This window comes from Magallana gigas, chromosome 3 (assembly GCF_963853765.1).
Source record: "Magallana gigas chromosome 3, xbMagGiga1.1, whole genome shotgun sequence".
Classification (NCBI taxonomy): domain Eukaryota; kingdom Metazoa; phylum Mollusca; class Bivalvia; order Ostreida; family Ostreidae; genus Magallana; species Magallana gigas.
The window spans coordinates 57962044-57980413 of record NC_088855.1 but is presented as its reverse complement, the minus strand read 5'-3'; the positions used below and the strand labels follow the sequence as shown (position 1 = coordinate 57980413).

General features: G+C 34.9%; 2 protein-coding genes and 1 long non-coding RNA gene across 4 annotated transcripts in view; 2 read left to right on the top strand and 1 right to left on the bottom strand.

The window, feature by feature from the left end:
• Window positions 1–18370, top strand: part of LOC117692664 (uncharacterized) — a 356019-nt gene that overhangs the window by 28610 nt on the left and 309039 nt on the right. The window lies entirely within an intron of this gene.
• LOC136274160 (uncharacterized) lies at window positions 398–11493 on the bottom strand. The gene is made up of 3 exons (XR_010712469.1): window positions 11418–11493; window positions 11053–11109; window positions 398–2083 (listed from the first exon to the last, which is right to left on the bottom strand). It is a non-coding gene; the product is annotated as an uncharacterized lncRNA (long non-coding RNA).
• On the top strand, window positions 3050–10146 carry LOC105335138 (uncharacterized). 2 transcript variants are annotated; one of them, XM_034463050.2, is made up of 2 exons: window positions 3050–3200; window positions 3488–10146. In XM_034463050.2, the coding sequence occupies exon 2, from the start codon at window positions 3593–3595 to the stop codon at window positions 9608–9610; it is 6018 nt and encodes a 2005-aa protein (XP_034318941.2). In that variant the 5' UTR covers window positions 3050–3200; window positions 3488–3592; the 3' UTR covers window positions 9611–10146. The 2 variants fall into 2 exon arrangements, with proteins under 2 accessions (XP_034318941.2, XP_065936672.1); XM_066080600.1 differs by having other exon boundaries at window positions 3050–8387; window positions 8700–10146.

Here is an 18370-nt window from a genome sequence, read left to right as displayed (position 1 = left end):
ATTATGTTCGGTATTTGGAATATGTTGAGCTAAACTGGCGTATGGTATCAAATCATCCAAATAGTGTCATTTTTAGAATTTCAATATATTTTCTTTTATAGAGTGGGTCTGTGCTCCATATTTTTGTCATAATCTTAATTTTTTTTAATGTATAAATAAACAATTATTTAAGATCTTCTCTAGAACCACAAAGCTCAATTCATGTGTGTGATATGACTATCATAAATCATCTTTGTACAAAATTAGATTAATTAACATATTTGTAGCAACATCTGGAGAAAAAATTTAAAAATCTTTTTATACAGGATTAATTCTACTAAATTGTCAAGATACTTTGTACATGCCTCCATACATCTGATTTTCAACGTTAACGACATTATTGTCCAGGTGAGCGACGTGGTCCATGGACCTCTTGGTTTGTGTCTTATTTACAATAGAGGATCTATACGTGTACATTGCCTTGTTACAATATCTTATCGATAAGAATTTTTAAGCACTTTTTTCAGTTTTCAACCTTTGATGTATTTATTTTGTAAAATTTAAATGTACATTTTACACAGCGACTGGAAAAATAATATTTCTCTTATGTTATGTGGAGTATTACATTACAGTATTACAATTTAAGATTCAGCCAGGAACTACAGGCTTGCAGGCAATTTTATTCATTTTGAGGAATGGCAGCTTTCGTGTTCATTTAATGTTCGTCTATATTGTACTCCAATTCAATTTATCATTCAGTGTTGTAACACTTTGCGCTCATATTAACGAGCTTATCTAAAAGCAAGTCTCTCTTTTCTAGCATTGTACATTTTGTTCATTTTTCACCCGATTACCCCGTCAGTCTATCGCTTTCGTTCGTAGTATCTTCTAATAAATAAATGTTAAACGCTCATCGAGTTTCTTTCATTTTTCCTATGTGCAACTGTTGAAGAGCTCAAATATTCTTAAGGATGACGTTTACTCAGAATGAAAAAAAAAATCCACTGATGATAATGAAAAACCAACTATTGTGTGTTATAGACCTTTATACATGGTAGTGTTATTCTTCACTTTCAAAAGAGTAGGTCAATGACCTGCTTTTTTAGTTAATGGCCATTGAATATTTTTTGAAAAATTAAGAAAATTCCATAACAATTTTACACTATGAATGATATTTTCTTAATTTTCTTAATAATACAAATTGCTTTACTCTTTAACAAATTAAATACAGATTATGAATGGTAGTGACATTAAATAGACACAAAGCATTAAGTTTTCATTCATAATTTTTATATATATTCTAGTCCGAATTTCCTCTATCAGTTTTCAAATTACTACCCATTTTTGATTCAATATAACAGAAAACTGAAAAATGATAATGCTAAAATATTTATAGTATTGAACTAAGTATATTGACCTTTCTCTGCTGGCGCAATTACCAACATCTTGTCTACATGACCATAAGCTGGGCAGGTGGGGCCATACCACACTTGATGGCATCCGCCCAATAGAAAACGTCAAATCTTCTGGTGAAAAGTCCTGGGAGCTGGACTCAGGGAACTACCACTCCTCTAACATCATGAGATGTATCCTGCCTGCCCCTGCAAACACACGGGGGTAGTCCACAGCAAGGTACCCTCCAGTTAAAGTCCCAGGTGGGAGGCAGGGGAACTCCGGGGGAAACTCTATACCCGCGGCCCTACTGGCAGCCCAGGGGTCCCAGGGCTCAAAGGCTCGAGCCTGCTAGGCCTCAGGCAGAATCTGGTCAGTTTCTTGGTCTTCCTGGTCCTCCTGGTCCTCTGAATCCTCCACGGTGATGCGTCCAAGTCCTCAAAGCAAGGAGGCATGGCTGCTGGCGACAAAAGCCGAAACATTCCATATTGAGAAAGAGGGTGACAACCAATCACTTCCTTGGCCCACAGCTCCCAATAGTCACAGCGCAGGTCCGGGCCCAACCTGGAGACCAGGTATCGCTCCTCCCCCACGAACCAGCAAAGGACATTCATGACCTGGGTCACATCCCTGTTGGAACACTGATGGAGATCTCCAACTTCTTGTTAATGTAGCGGACTCGAGGAACATTGCTCCTTCTGGAGCCTTTCATCTTTAAACATAATAATTGAACGTTTTTATTGACATTCATTAAAATACCACAGTATATCTAATACAAGTAGTTTATTAATCATTAGAGAGGTTTAGCAAACCGACGTGTACGTGTACATGTACATGTAGAAAGGAAACTATGTGCATTACTTCATCAGTTTGTGTAATGACGAATTTATACATGTATGTACCCGAATGAACATTCTTGTAATTGCAAAGTACATGTATCTCTTCCTCCAAATCATGCAACGGCTCTGTTATTTTATTCATTTGTGATAAATAAAAATATACATATATAAATATATGTATATATTAAATATATATAAATATATATATGTATCTACCATTTTTGAATAAGTTTTCTCGTTATGTCACAAATGAGAATTGCTGAATCACACCGGAAACAGTTATATTGCCCTCCCAGAAACAGTTATATTTCACAGGAAATAGTTATATTGCCCTCCCCAAACTGTAATATCACCATCGTGTGCAAGAATTCTGCATATTCATTACGTCGGGTTCGAAATTCAAGGAGCCAGTTGCTAAGCAAATGTAAACAGATCCGCGAATTTTAAACATGTCATGCCAACGTCTACGGTTTTTTCATCTAAATTCAGATGAACTCGATAGTTTAATTGATGAAAAAAATTCGACAAATACGACAAAAGTGATAAACTCAAGCGTGAGTGTTTAAAAAACATTTGCCTCTGCCTTGTGAATTAAATAAATATGTTGATAACCCGAGTTTGATTTGTTTAAAAATGTTATATAACATATATTACATGTCTTCTCGGGCGACAATACCAGAATATTTGTCCCTCGGTGACAGGAAAGCCCTGGAGTGTTATGTCGCCCTCTGTCTTCAGCATCGGGCGACATAACACTCCTGGGCTTTCCTGTCACCTCGGGGCAAATATTCTGGTATGTCGCCCTCAAAGCCATGTAATATATGTATAATAATATATATTGTGCTGTTACGATAGGCAATGTTGTTTTTTCCATCGGGTTCGAAATTCAATTAATTTCTAGGGTATATATATTTGACTTCTTTACTGAAGAGCGTTAGTCCGTGCAGTTTTACCGCCAATGTATCTGTAGTTTGCAGTCAGGTCACAAATGTAAGTTTACAAATTATTTGCTGTTTTAATCAAAGTTTACTAATTATTATATCAATTCTCATTTGTTATAACATTTAAGTCTTTTCTAAGATACCGTAGTATTTACTTCTTAAGTGAAGTTTTTATAAGTCTCGATAAAGTTGCATAGTATTGTAACGAGTAAACACACATAATAGTTATTTGTGTATTGCATTAATGTTAAACATTTTTAGTATTTTCTGTGTTTGCGGAACATGCTTTTTGGGTAATGATATATGTATTGATATTTTTCCTTTGTAATATTGTAGCTTCTTACCTACATACACAAGTACGCAGAATAAAGCAAATAGAAAAGTGCTCGTGTTTCGGGTTAACTATGCACAAGGCATTATAGTAAGAAGATTTCGTATACCATGGCATCAAACCCTGATCCAGGAGAAACAGATACTGTACGGGAACCTGATTTGTTGGAGGAAAAGAAACCTGCTCCAGGACAAAACGAACACCCTGATCCAGGACAAAACGAACAACCTGATCCAGGTAACGTCAAAGACCCTGACCCAGGGATAACTGAAATTCAGCAGAATCCTGATATAGGACAGTTAGACCATAAAAAAGATCAACAATCTCTTCATGAAGCAGATGAGAAAACTATCGATGCCATCCCGAAATCACTCGGAGCAAGAGCACGAACAAAAACGGCAGCAGGTAAAGGATTTTACCAAAGTCAACTTCATGATTTTCAAAAAAAGTTACAAAAACATTGGACAAAGATGGAAGATTTATTGATAAATCTGGACAAAGCTGAAGTTGGTGATTTACAGAGACTTAGGAAGATAGAAGATGAGTTGAAGAGAGTTCGTACCAAGCACAATGCTGTGTTCAAAGATTTTATGTTATTTCTTACTCGAAATAGTGACAAAGAAATGATCCGAAAAAGTGAAATTGAGTTTGAAAGAAAAGAGACTGTAGTTACCTCAGTATTAACTCGCCTTCAAGCATTGAAATTAGAAGCCGCTGAAGTTTTATCACAGAGAATTTCAGACAGTGAATCATCTAGTGCATCCTCTCAACGATCCTTTGTTAACAAAAAGGACTTAACAGAACAATATGTGTCGCAACATTTTAGTGATCCAAAACCAATTGAAGATCTCTATTTGAAAACAAAATTGAATAAAGAACAATATTGTGAATACAAAATCCCACAAGAAAAGGAACCATTTTATGCCGAATCATTGTGTTTAGAAAAACCTAGAGAAAAACTGAAAGTTCAGGCAACACCAAAGCCAAATAGATTTTATGATCAGGATCCTCCTGTTCCAAACAATCCAAACTCTCAACTACACAGCACAGTACAAGACGACTCGGTTCTAGGAGGACTTGTGCAATTTCTCCTCAAGAAAGACTTACTATTAACCAGATTTTCCAAGTTCAATGATAGTCCTGAAACATTTATTGTGTGGAAAACTAGTTTTAAGAGCATTGTGAATGAACTTAATGTTTCACCATTTGAAGAAATGGACTTGCTTGTAAAGTGGCTGGGGCCAACCTCCAGCACATTTGCTTCTAGTATCCGTGCTTCCAATGTTCATGCACCTGAAAGAGGACTTCAGAGGATATGGGAACGTCTACACGACAGATACGGGCGCCCAGAGATGGTTGAAGCAACTATAAAGAAAAAGTTAGACAGCTTTCCAAAACTTTCAAGTAAAGAAATGAACAGACTTTATGATTTATTGGACATATTGTCAGAGTTAGAATCTACAAAATCTGATGTTCATTATTCGCAACTGTTGTCATATTTTGACACTTCCTCCGGGATCAATCCTATCGTCAACAAACTACCCTACGGTCTTCAGGAAAAATGGACGACTCGTGCCTCAATGTACAAGAAACAGTATAAAGTACCATTTCCACCACTGTCTGTGTTTATTGACTTCATTAGAGATATGAGTGAAGTGAAAAATGATCCAGCATTTGTGTATGACAACCCGCGTATCGCCCCAAGTTCAACACCTGCACGTGGAAATAGACGAGACAGTATTCTGAACCGGAAAACATATGTTCAACAAGAAACGATGAAACGCTGTCCTATTCATAAAGCTGAACATTCATTGTTGTGTTGTAGACAGTTTCTATCAAAGCCACTTGAAGAACGACGAAAGTTTTTGAAAGAAAAGCGCATTTGTTTCAAGTGTTGCGAATCAACAAATCATATGTCCAGAGACTGCAACGTTAAAGTGAAATGTGAAAAATGTGGCAGTAATAATCACAGAACATTGATGCATGTTGATAGATTAACGAACTCTTTTGAAAACCAACATTCAACTGTCAGAGAGAATGGCGGGGAGGATAACGCATCAGAAAATGTTGCCTCAAAATGTACCGTGTTGTGTGACAAACCCTCTTTAGGACGTTCTTGTGGGAAAATAGTGTTAGTGAATGTGTTTCTACGTCAAGATCCTAACAAAGCCATAAAAGTCTACGCTATACTGGATGATCAAAGCAATAGAACACTCATTTCTCCTAGACTTTGCGATCGTCTGGATGTTCAGGGCCCTTCCACCCAATATTCTCTGTCATCGTGTTCAGGAACTACAACTATGACAGGAAGAAGAATCGAAGGACTGTGTGTTCAATCAGTGCATGAAGATTGTCAATATGAACTTCCAATAACTATTGAATGTGATGATATACCAAATGAAAGATCGGAAATCCCTACTCCAGATGTTGCTCGTTTTCATTATCATTTGAATTCAATTGTCAATGAGCTTCCACCAATAGAAAAAGATGTAAACATTGAACTACTGATTGGTAGAGATGTTCCAGAAGCACATCATGTGTTTCATCAGATTACTGGACCAAAGAAAACTCCATTCGCTCAAAAGCTAGGATTAGGATGGGTCATAATCGGAGATGTATGTCTCGGAAAAGTTCATCGCCCAGACCTTGTTCGTGTGATGAAAACCTCCGTTCTTAACAATGGACGTACGACACAATTCAATCCATGTGAAAATCATTTTCAAGTGAAAGAACATCAAGCTTTAGACACATATGACACTTTGTTTCAAAAGTCCCCTGATGATGACAAAATTGGTTTGTCTGTAGAAGACCGTAAATTTCTTTCACTTATGGATGAAGAATTTCAGAAGGATGAAAATGGAAAATGGATTGCTCCGCTTCCTTTTCGTTCTCCGAAACCCATGATGCCAAACAACCGATCTCAAGCATGGAGAAGAGCTCGAATTTTGGATGCTAGCTTAAAGAAAAATGAAGTGAAAAAGACTCATTTTATTGAATTTATGAAGAAAGTGTTTGATAGTGGTGCTGCAGAAATAGCTCCTGTTCTCGATCATGAAAGCAACAATGAAATGTGGTATTTACCCATTTTTGGTGTATACAATTCTAAAAAACCAAATCAAGTGAGAGGAGTGTTCGATTCGTCCGCAGTCTATGAAGGACATTCTCTGAACAAAGTGTTGATGACTGGACCTGATCTTACAAACAGTCTTATAGGAATATTATTGCGTTTTCGCCAAGATCGATATGCTGTAATTGCTGATATTGAACAGATGTTCTACCAGTTTTACGTGAAAAAAGAACACAGGGACTTTCTTCGTTTTTTCTGGTATAAAAACAATAATCCAGATCTTCCTCTTATTGAATACCGAATGTGCGTTCACGTGTTCGGAAATGCACCGTCTCCTGCCATAGCAACATATGGATTACGAAAAACTGTAGAGAATTGTGAAAACACTTATGGGTCTGATGTTAAAGACTTTGTAAATAGAAACTTTTACGTAGATGATGGTTTAGTGTCCTCACCGTCCCGTGAAAAAGTTATAGATTTGATTAAAAGAACCAAAACAGTGTTTAAAGAAAATGGCAATTTACGGTTACACAAGATTGCCTCGAATGATAGAGAGATTTTGAATAGTTTCGGTGAAGAGGACTTAAACAAGAACCTTAGAGATGTACACTTTGGAGAAAACTCAGTCTTACCCCTACAGCATAGTCTCGGTTTATCATGGGACTTAAATCATGACAGTTTCTTGTTTGAGATTCAAGACAGTGAAAAACCAAACACTCGGAGAGGGTTACTTTCATTCCTGAATAGCATTTTTGATCCGTTGGGCTTTTTGTCACCTATTACCTTGTCCGGGAAAATCCTTCTTCGACAATCAGTTGGTGCCGATTGGGATCAACCATTATCAACCGCAATAGATCACAAATGGAAAGAGTGGAAATCATCTCTACAGTGTTTACAAGACTTGAGAATTCCTAGGATGTACTTACCTGTTTCATTAAGTTGTGTTAACAACATTGAATTACATGTCTTCTGTGATGCGTCAGAAACAGCGATTGCAGCAACTGCATATTTGAAAATCACTGGTGATGACAACGCAAGCCATTTGGGATTTATATTGGGAAAAGCCAAACTAGCTCCAATGAAAGGACATACAATACCACGGTTAGAACTTTGTGGAGCCGTCCTTGCTTCAGAAATCGGACAAACTGTTTTAGAACAATTGGATGTAAAACCGAATGTTGTGAAATATTACACCGACAGTAAAGTTGTCCTTGGATACATTTACAACCAATCGAAAAGATTCTATACATATGTGACAAATCGTGTGAGCAAAATCTTAAAAGTGAGTTCTATTGACCAGTGGAATTATGTACCGACCCATAAAAATCCTGCTGACTGTGCGACACGAGGAAACTTTTCGAGTGAACAGCTACAGAATAGTGAATGGTTACAAGGACCTCAATGGCTTTTAGAACAACATGAAGAAAATGAGGTTAATAAGAACTATGACTTCCCATTAATAGATCCACAGGATGACAAGGAAATTCGTCCAGATGTACAAGTCATGAAAACCACCACTAAGATGTCAAAGAACTGTATAACTGAACTTGCAGAGAAATTTTCCAAATGGAAAACCTTTATCAAATTTGTCGCCTGTTTAAGACATGTCATCAAGTCTTTCAAGCACAGAACTCATTCTTGTTCTGGATGGCATATGTGTGAAAACAGTATCAGTGTACAATCCTGTCAAGATGCTGAAAAATTTGTGTTGAAAGAAATACAGAAAGAGTGTTTTAGCAAAGAAATACTCTCTCTACAAAATGGAAAAACTGTTTCAAAGGATAGTCGGATTTCAACCCTTTCCCCATTCATTGACAGTGAAGGTTTACTTCGCGTAGGTGGGAGACTTAATAATGTGAAGAATGTGTTACCTACTGGAGAAATCAATCCTATAATATTGCCAAATAAACATCATGTTTCAACACTCCTGATTCGATTCTACCATGATTCAGTTAGACACCAAGGAAGACATTTTACCGAGGGAGCGCTTAGAAAGAATGGCCTCTGGATTATTGGTGCAAAACGTGAGGTGTCTTCATTTATTCACAATTGTGTCACGTGTAGAAAACTTCGTGGAAAATTCGAATTACAGAAAATGGCTGATTTACCCTCTGACAGAATTACTCCTGGTCTTCCATTCACCACAGTAGGAGTGGATACATTCGGTCCATGGACAGTTTTAGCAAGGAAGACACGTGGTGGAGTAATAAACAATAAACGGTGGGCAATCATGTTCAGCTGTTTAACCACACGAGCCATACATATCGAAGTAATAGAAGAAATGTCTAGTTCTTCCTTTATCAACGCCTTACGACGCTTTGAAGCAATACGTGGACCGGTCAAAGTATTTAGATCAGACAAGGGTACAAATTTTGTAGGAGCAGCAGATGAATTAGGAATACAAACTCTGAATGTTGAAGATGGTCCGATTAAAAAACATCTACGTGAAAATGGAACAGTTTGGATATTTAACTCTCCTCATTCTTCGCATATGGGTGGCTCCTGGGAGAGGATGATTGGTCTGACAAGAAGAATCCTTGATGCGATATTACTTGATCTAAATTCCAAACAATTAACACATGAAACTTTGACAACGTTTATGGCAGAAGTGTGTTCTATTATTAATTCAAGACCTTTAGTGCAGATTTCATCTGACCCAGATTCAACTTTAGTTCTTAGCCCTATGATGCTGTTAACTGGAAAAGTGAATTACTTACCTGTGATACCGGAAAGTGATAACATCAAAGATATGTACCGCGCCCAGTGGAAACATGTACAAGTTCTCTCCGAAATATTTTGGAAACACTGGAGACAAGATTACTTACAGAACCTTCAACCCAGACGGAAATGGAGAGATGATCGACCTAACTTAAAAGTCGGTGACGTTATTCTTTTAAAAGACAGTGCAGTACATCGAACAGACTGGCCTATTGGTGTTATAACAGAAACATACCAAAGCAGCGATGGTAAAGTTCGTAAAGCTCGCGTTCGCGTCCATAAAGACGGACAAAATGTGATGTACACGCGTCCTATTAGTGAAATGGTGATGCTGAATTGTTGATCGTGAAATTTGTGTTCCACAAAATTATAATGAACCTCCACATCTGATGACTGGTAACTATGTTCCATAGTGTATCTTTGATTGTGTTCCACAATGAATGATTGTTCTTAAACCATGTGAAATTTCATATGATCATTGCAAGTGTCCATAACTTAAGTTTTTAACCATGTTCCATGGTGAAGATATAAAATTTGCATATATGTTCCATAATGATATTTTTGAAGTATCTTTGTATGAATATTACTCATGTTCCATGGTGAATATATTTTGCATTCATGTTCCATGAAATTTTTGAACTATCTTTGTTTAAAAGCGTTCCGCTATGAATTCTATAAGTTTATACAATTTTTTAATTGGTAATATTTACTTAATATTAGGCGGGGAGTGTGCTGTTACGATAGGCAATGTTGTTTTTTCCATCGGGTTCGAAATTCAATTAATTTCTAGGGTATATATATTTGACTTCTTTACTGAAGAGCGTTAGTCCGTGCAGTTTTACCGCCAATGTATCTGTAGTTTGCAGTCAGGTCACAAATGTAAGTTTACAAATTATTTGCTGTTTTAATCAAAGTTTACTAATTATTATATCAATTCTCATTTGTTATAACATTTAAGTCTTTTCTAAGATACCGTAGTATTTACTTCTTAAGTGAAGTTTTTATAAGTCTCGATAAAGTTGCATAGTATTGTAACGAGTAAACACACATAATAGTTATTTGTGTATTGCATTAATGTTAAACATTTTTAGTATTTTCTGTGTTTGCGGAACATGCTTTTTGGGTAATGATATATGTATTGATATTTTTCCTTTGTAATATTGTAGCTTCTTACCTACATACACAAGTACGCAGAATAAAGCAAATAGAAAAGTGCTCGTGTTTCGGGTTAACTATGCACAAGGCATTATATATATATATATATAAATATACATATATAAACAATGATGTATAAAAAATGAACACATGCAAAATTCTCAATTTTCACCTGTGACAAAAATTCTTTAGTAGGAGAGAATATATAGTATCACATAAAAAACGTTTACACATACAGGTACATGTTACAACAGTTACTGCTAAACAAGAAAAGTAATGTGAGCTACTACGCGTAATTCTAACTTGTTAACTACACATACAAGACGCGTACTCGTCGGTCTGCTAATTAAACCTCTCTATTATTTCTTTTGTTACTTTGGCTCCAATATAATTGATAGACTACTGCACTGATAAAGAATTCTCTAGAAAAAGAAAGATAACTCTGGCACGTATTTTGAAATTGAAAGATTAGTAGGTATTTTGGATTCTGATTTTTATCTATAAACACCTGTTAAAGAGCTTTACATGCACACCATCTATCAAAGACATAAGGTCATCAACCATCAGTTAAATTCTATATCATCTGCAAATTTATCCTAAGAAATTTAATCAATAGGTTTGTAAAATTACCTTTGGGCCTTTAGATTTTGCCTCTTGTTGTTTAAGAAGTCTATCTAGTGTTTGTTTCTGAAAAGAATTCAAAAGAATTCAAAATGAAAAGTATATTCCATTATACCTGCTCATATACAGGTATGTTCAATGACAAGTGCTGCAGCAGCAATATTTTAGTTACAGGAGATCAGACGTTAGTTCTATTTAGGATTTCTCCTGCATATCATTCAAAACTTTAATTGAAATTGTGTCAAACTTTTTAGATAACTGAATACCAGGTTAACTCATGCCAAAGTAATTCTATTGAAACTTTATGAAAGAGTGAAGCACTGACATTCACTTTATGATGAGTTAAAAGGATAGCCATAAATACTGTGCTTTACTTCGTCTTTTTCCCGCTTTTCCTGAGTCTGTTGTCTTCAATTTTTGGTCCTCTGTTGCCTTTTTTCCTCCTGTTCTTTGGTAAGTTCAACAGTTTTATATCCTGTAAAAGTCAAAGTTTTAATTTATTTACTATGATTAATCTTGTACTAATGAAGATAATCCTGGTTTTTATAACATGGTATCAGAAGCTATAAATAATTTTAAGAATGATAATATCATTTTAGTTGGGGATTTTAATCTTGTATTAAACCCAGACAAAGACTATCACAACTATAAGCATATCAATAATGCCAAAGCTAGGGACAAACTGTTGGAAATAAACTCTCACCACAATCTATCAGATATATTCAGAGAACTTCACCCTGAAAAACTAAGATATACATGGCGCAAACCTCGCCCATTCAAACAGGCACGTTTAGATTTTTTTTTGGTTTCAAATTCTCTGCTAAATATGGTACAAGAAAGTGATATTTTATCAAGTTACAAGTCTGACCATTCTCCAGTTTTATTAACTCTCAAAATTGGAAACTTTACTCATGGAAAAGGTCTATGGAAATTTAATAATTCCTTGTTGCATGATTCAGATTACATTAAAACCATTAATACCATAATCATGCAAATCAAAGAAAATTATGCATTGCCCGTATATAGTAGAAATGGCATTTCCACTATATCTGACTCTGAAATACAATTTACAATTAATGATCAGCTTTTCCTTGAAACTCTTTTAATGGAAATTAGGGGCAAAACCATATCTTATTCAAGCTTTATAAAAAAAAGAAATAATGAAAAAGAAAAAAAAATAGTAACAGAAATGAATAGATTAGAAGAAAACTATGAACAAAATATAGGTCTGATTAATGAAAAAAAAAAGGAATTGGAAAATTTAAGAAATCATAGGCTTATAGGCAGTATGGTGAGATCTAGAGCTAAATGGGCAGATGAAGGAGAAAAACCTACAAATTATTTTCTGAATTTAGAAAATCGACATTATACAAATAAAATAATACCAAAACTAATAATAGAGGAAGAGAATTTGAAAGAAATAACAAACCAAAGGGAAATTTTGAATGAAATTGAGAGTTTTTATAAGAATTTATATAATAAAAATGATGAAAACTTTGACTATAATCTAAATGATATTTTAACAAACATTGAAATAAAAACACTTAATAATAAACAAAGAGACTCCTTAGAAGGTGAAATCTCCTTTAAAGAAGCTACAACAGTTGTGAAAAATATGGCAAATAATAAGAGTCCAGGTAGTGATGGATTTACAACAGAATTCTATAAAGTTTTTTGGAACAAGATAGGACATTTCGTGGTTCGATCTCTAAATTATGGGTACAAAGTTCGGGAACTCTCAGTCACACAGAAACAAGGAATTATTACCTGTATCCCAAAAGATGGTAAAAGTAAATTTTTTTTAAAAAATTGGAGACCAATAACACTATTAAACGTTGCTTATAAAATAGGTTCTGGATGTATTGCTCAGAGAATAAAAAATATGCTTGATACTATTATTAGTCCCGATCAAACAGGTTTCATACCAGGGAGATATATTGGTGAAAATACTAGACTGATATATGATCTTATGCAATATACAGAGGAAAATGACATCCCTGGTGTATTGTTAATGATTGATTTTGAAAAAGCCTTTGATACTGTTTCCTGGAAATTTATTCACAAATGTTTAGATTTTTTAAACTTTGGAGTATCCATTCAATCTTGGATATCTACTTTTCAATGTAATATAGAATCATCGGTCACACAAGCTGGATATCTTTCAAAATTTTTCAAACCTAGCAGAGGATGTCGCCAAGGCGACCCGATCTCTCCTTATTTATTCCTACTGTGTGCAGAAATTTTGGCCTATAAGATAAAAAGTAATAAGAATATACAAGGAATAGTAATAGATGATACTGAATATCTTATATCTCAATATGCTGACGACACTGTACTAATTTTAAATGGCTCAGAAAAATCCCTCAAAACAACTATTGATGAATTGAATAATTTTAATACAATCTCTGGACTCAAGATTAATTTATCGAAAACACAATTAGTCTGGATAGGCAGCAAAAAATATTCTACTGAAAAATTATGTCATGAAATGAATTTTCATTGGACAACACAATTTAAATTACTAGGCATCCAATTTGACGTAGATCTAGCAAATATTCCAAAACTCAATTATGATAAAAAGTTAGTTAAAATTAAAGAAATCATCAATCAGTGGAACAAAAGACATACAACTCCTATTGGTAGGATTACTTTGATCAAATCTCTTATTATATCACAAATGAATCATTTGTTTATTTCACTTCCAACACCATCAAGTAAATTTATTAAAGACTTAAATGAAATATTGTTTAATTTTCTTTGGAAATCTAAGGTGGACAAAATAAAAAGAAAACAAATTACACAAGAATACTCAGATGGTGGTCTCAAAATGATTGAAATAAATAATTACATCCAAAGTCTAAAGTCATCTTGGATCAGAAGATTGATAAATAGCCCAAATTCAAAATGGAATATATTATTAAATAAATCAATTAATACGGACATAGTGCTGAAGACTGGTCCAGACTTCATATCCTGTATATTAACTAATTTAGTTAGAAACTCCTTTTGGAAGGATACATTTATTGCTTTCAAAAAGATACAAGATAGAATGAAATTACTTACATGGCATGAATTTATTACACAACCCATATGGTACAATAAGAATATTACAATGGGGGGGAAATCAATTTTCTTTATTGATTGGTTCAATAAGAATATTGTTTATATCAATGATTTGCTGGATGAAAATGGGTCCTTTTTAAGTTTACAAGACCTTCAAAGTAAGTTTGATGTCAAGTCAAACTTCCTTACTTATCTTGGTTTACAAAAATCTATTTTAACTAGTTTACATTATCATGGAATCTCAAAAGAAGATGATAACCCAAGGCCTTTTATACCTTTCCACATTAAATTATTTTGCTCACCTCGAAAAGGATCTAAGATTATGTATAATATTCTAAACATGGAAAATGTCACATCTTTCAATAAATCAAAATGGGGATTATTTTTTATGTTGTCAGACTTACAGTGGAAAACCATATACCAGTTACCTTTTGTCAACATTAAAAGTACCAAATTACAATGGCTGCAATTTAGAATTAATCACCACATTCTAACAACTAATAAATATCTATTTAAAATAGGAAAGGAATGTAGTAAGTTGTGTAACTTTTGTAAACAACATGATGAGACAATTTTTCATGTACTATGGGAGTGTCCTAATGTTCAAGAACTCTTTCAGCAATTTTTTGAATTCTGTCAATCAAAGAGAATTACAATCCAAAGAGATCCTTTAATTTTTATATTCGGGCTACACTCTGACCCTATTTCTACAGACATTTATTCTATCTTCTTGGTTATGAAATCCTATATCTATAGGAAAAGATGTCTTAATGAAGCACTAACAATTCATGAATTACTTATAGATATTAAAACACATATATCAACTCTAAGATATATAGCTATCCGAAATTGCAGATTAGATGATTTTTATAAGAGATGGGAAACCTGGCTTTTTCTTCTTAATAGACTTCACTAAACAATTATAGCAGACTCTGACTATATAGAGATGATATAAAACTATAAATCAATTACTTACTCATGTTCAACAACCAATTCTCTCTCTCTCTCTCTCTCTCTTTCTCTCTCTCTCTCTCAAGAAAAAATTTTGTTTTGAAGTGATATTTTCTCAAAGCTGTTATCACTTTATTGTATACAAATGCATTTGATTGTTCAACTTCAAATAAAAAAAAAAAAAAAAAAAAAAAAAAAAAAAAAAAATGATTAATCTTGTACTCATTTATTGAGAGTAGAACCAATATTTGGGGTTTCTAGTTTCCCATTGGGCATAACAACTATTCTAACTGCAGAATAAAATCCTGCTGTAATGAGTTTATATGGACAAATCTAAGAATTTGAATTTATAAAGGAACTAATTTGTTATGTAAATCTTGCAATGATAGCATACAAAATGGAGAGGAGGTGATTACATGTACACACCTGATAGCTGATGGCAACTGAAGAAGTTCTGCTTGTTGTCCATGAATTAAAGCTCGCTGTCAATGCGAACGAAGCAGATTTAATGTGCATGTAAATGTAAGTTTTAAAAACAATTCTGCACTAGTTCTTAATATAATAATTCATTCAATAATTTTAAGTACATTTTGACACTCACAAAAATCCCTGATACTTTTTACTTTCAAATTTGAATTCTGAACATGAGTGTCCTAGAGAGCAAGGCAAGTAGAGCCCTTGGTGAATGTTGAACAAAGCAATGCACACTGAACTTATAACACAAAGTGGTGAACAAAGGAGAGAATACTGAATGAACATATTGTGAACATATAAATGGGAATGTAGAATGTATCAGAGACAGTAGCATATGATAAGTACATCAGCAAGCCCTCTCAATTCAATTCAGCAGTACCTGTTTAGTTTAATTACAGCACAAGTCAGTCATACCTGTCTGGCCGTCATCAGATTGGGGTCCTTGCTCCTCTTCAGCATCCCCGAGTCGTCCAGTGTCCCCTTCTCCAGCGCCTCTAGCCACTCCTTCTCCTCGTCTGAAGTATCATCGCCCTTCTTCTTTGTGGGAAATGACGGTTCTTCACCCTCTAAGGAAATTCAAAAGTTGTCATCAATACTTGTACGTCATTAGGAGGGTAAAAAAGTTATATCTTCTGTACATGTACAAATATTTCCTCTGATCATTTTCAAACAAGATCCTCATGGGCCACATCGCTCACCTGATGAACAATAGGTATGATAAAATCAGCTTAATGGAGTCATAATACAAACTATCTGGACAATGTACAATAATACATGTAGATCCTGTATATGTTTATAATCTTTTCTAACAGGATGATTTTATAGTCATATCATATGTTGAGTATTGCAGTTCTCAAAAAGATCCTTAACAATAGTTTATATATGGAATATAAACCTACATCAAACTCTGAACCTTCTTGAGAGGCCAAAGAATTGTCCTGGGGCCTAAGTCTTAACAATTATAAAGAATCATCTGACTGATTAGTTTCTGAGAAGAAGATTTTTAAAGATTTACCCTATATATTCATTTGTTAAACTTTGACCCCCATTGTGGCCCCACCGTATCCCTGGGGATCATGATTTTCACAACTTTGAATCTACACTAACTGAGGATGCTTTCACACAAGTTTCAGCTTTCCTGGCTGATTAGTTTATGAGAAGAGGATTTTCAAAGATTACTCTATATATTACTATGTTAAACTTTGACCCCCCATTGTGGCCCCACTCTACCCCTGGGGGTCATGATTTTCACAATTTTGTATCTACACTACATGAGGATGCTTCCACACAAGTTTCAGCTTTCCTGGCTGATTAGTTTCTGAGAAGAAGATTTTTAAAGATTTACTCTATATATTCCTATGTAAAATTTCGATCCCCCATTGTGGCCCCACCCTACCCCCGGGGGTCATGAATTTCACAACTTTGTATCTACATTACATGAGGATGCTTCCACACAAGTTTCAGCTTTGCTGGCTGATTAGTTTCTGAGAAGAAGATTTTTAATGATTTACTCTATATATTCCTATGTAAAATTTCGACCCCCCATTGTGGCCCCACCCTACCCTCGGGGGGTCATGATTTTCACAACTTTAAATCTACACTACCTGAGGATGCTTCCACACAAGTGTCAGCTTTCCTGGCCGATTAGTTTCCGAGAAGAAGATTTTTAAAGATTTACTCTATATATCCCTGTTAAACTTCGACCCTCCAATGTGGCCCCATTCTACCCCCGGGGGTCATGATTTTCACAATTTTGTATCTACACTACCTGAGGATGCTTTCACACAAGTTTCAGCTTTCCTGGCTGATTAGTTTCTGAGAAGAAGATTTTTAAAGAGTTACTCTATATATTCATTATTTAAACTTCGACCCCCCCATTGTGGCCCCACCCTACCCCTGGAGTTCGTGAATTTCACAACTTGGAATCTACACTACCTGGGAACACTTCCACACAAGTTTCTGTTTTCCTGGCTGATTAGTTTCTGAGAAGAAGATTTTTAAAACTTTACTCTATATATTCATATGTAAAACTTCGACCCCCCATTGTGGCCCCACTCTACCCCCGGGGGTCATGATTTTCACAATTTTGTATCTACACTACCTGAGGATGCTATCACACAAGTTTCAGCTTTCCTGGTCTTATGGCTCATGAGAAGACGATTTTCGAAAATTTCTTGAAAATGTTCATAAATTCCTAATTATCTCCCTTTGCCAAAGGGCGTGGTCCTTAATTTTCACTACTTTGAATCCCCTTAGGCTAAGGATGCTTTGTGCCAAGTTTGGTTGAAATTGGCCCAGTGGTTCTTGAGTAGATGTTGAAAATGTGAAAAGTTTACAGACGGACAGACGGACGACAGACAAAATGTGATCAGAAGAGCTCACTTGAGCTTTCAGCTAAAAAGTAAAAAACAAGAATTCATCATATTGCTAGATATTTTACTTCACATTGTCTTTCTGTGGAGACTCTGCCTACTGTGAACAATATGTACATGTATGTAACCTACCCCAAGTTTCATCTGTTACGTCAATCACAGGTGAATGATCTCCACTGTTCTGTCTTCTCCACCAACGGCAAGCTATATAATCAAATCAATTAAAACAATTAATTTAATTTAATAAGTATTTTATTCAAGTATATAAATACATTGAAATGGATTGAATAGCAGGCACAATGCCTATTTATGTTCTCTCCTGAATTAAAACAATTACCGGGTATGTGAAATTTTCAAATAAAAACCTTCTCTATTATAAAATTTTAACCACATCCCACTATCACTAAACTTAACTACTCTAATTGTATCTACATCTGATTACATTCTGGAGTGCCCCTTTACTAATG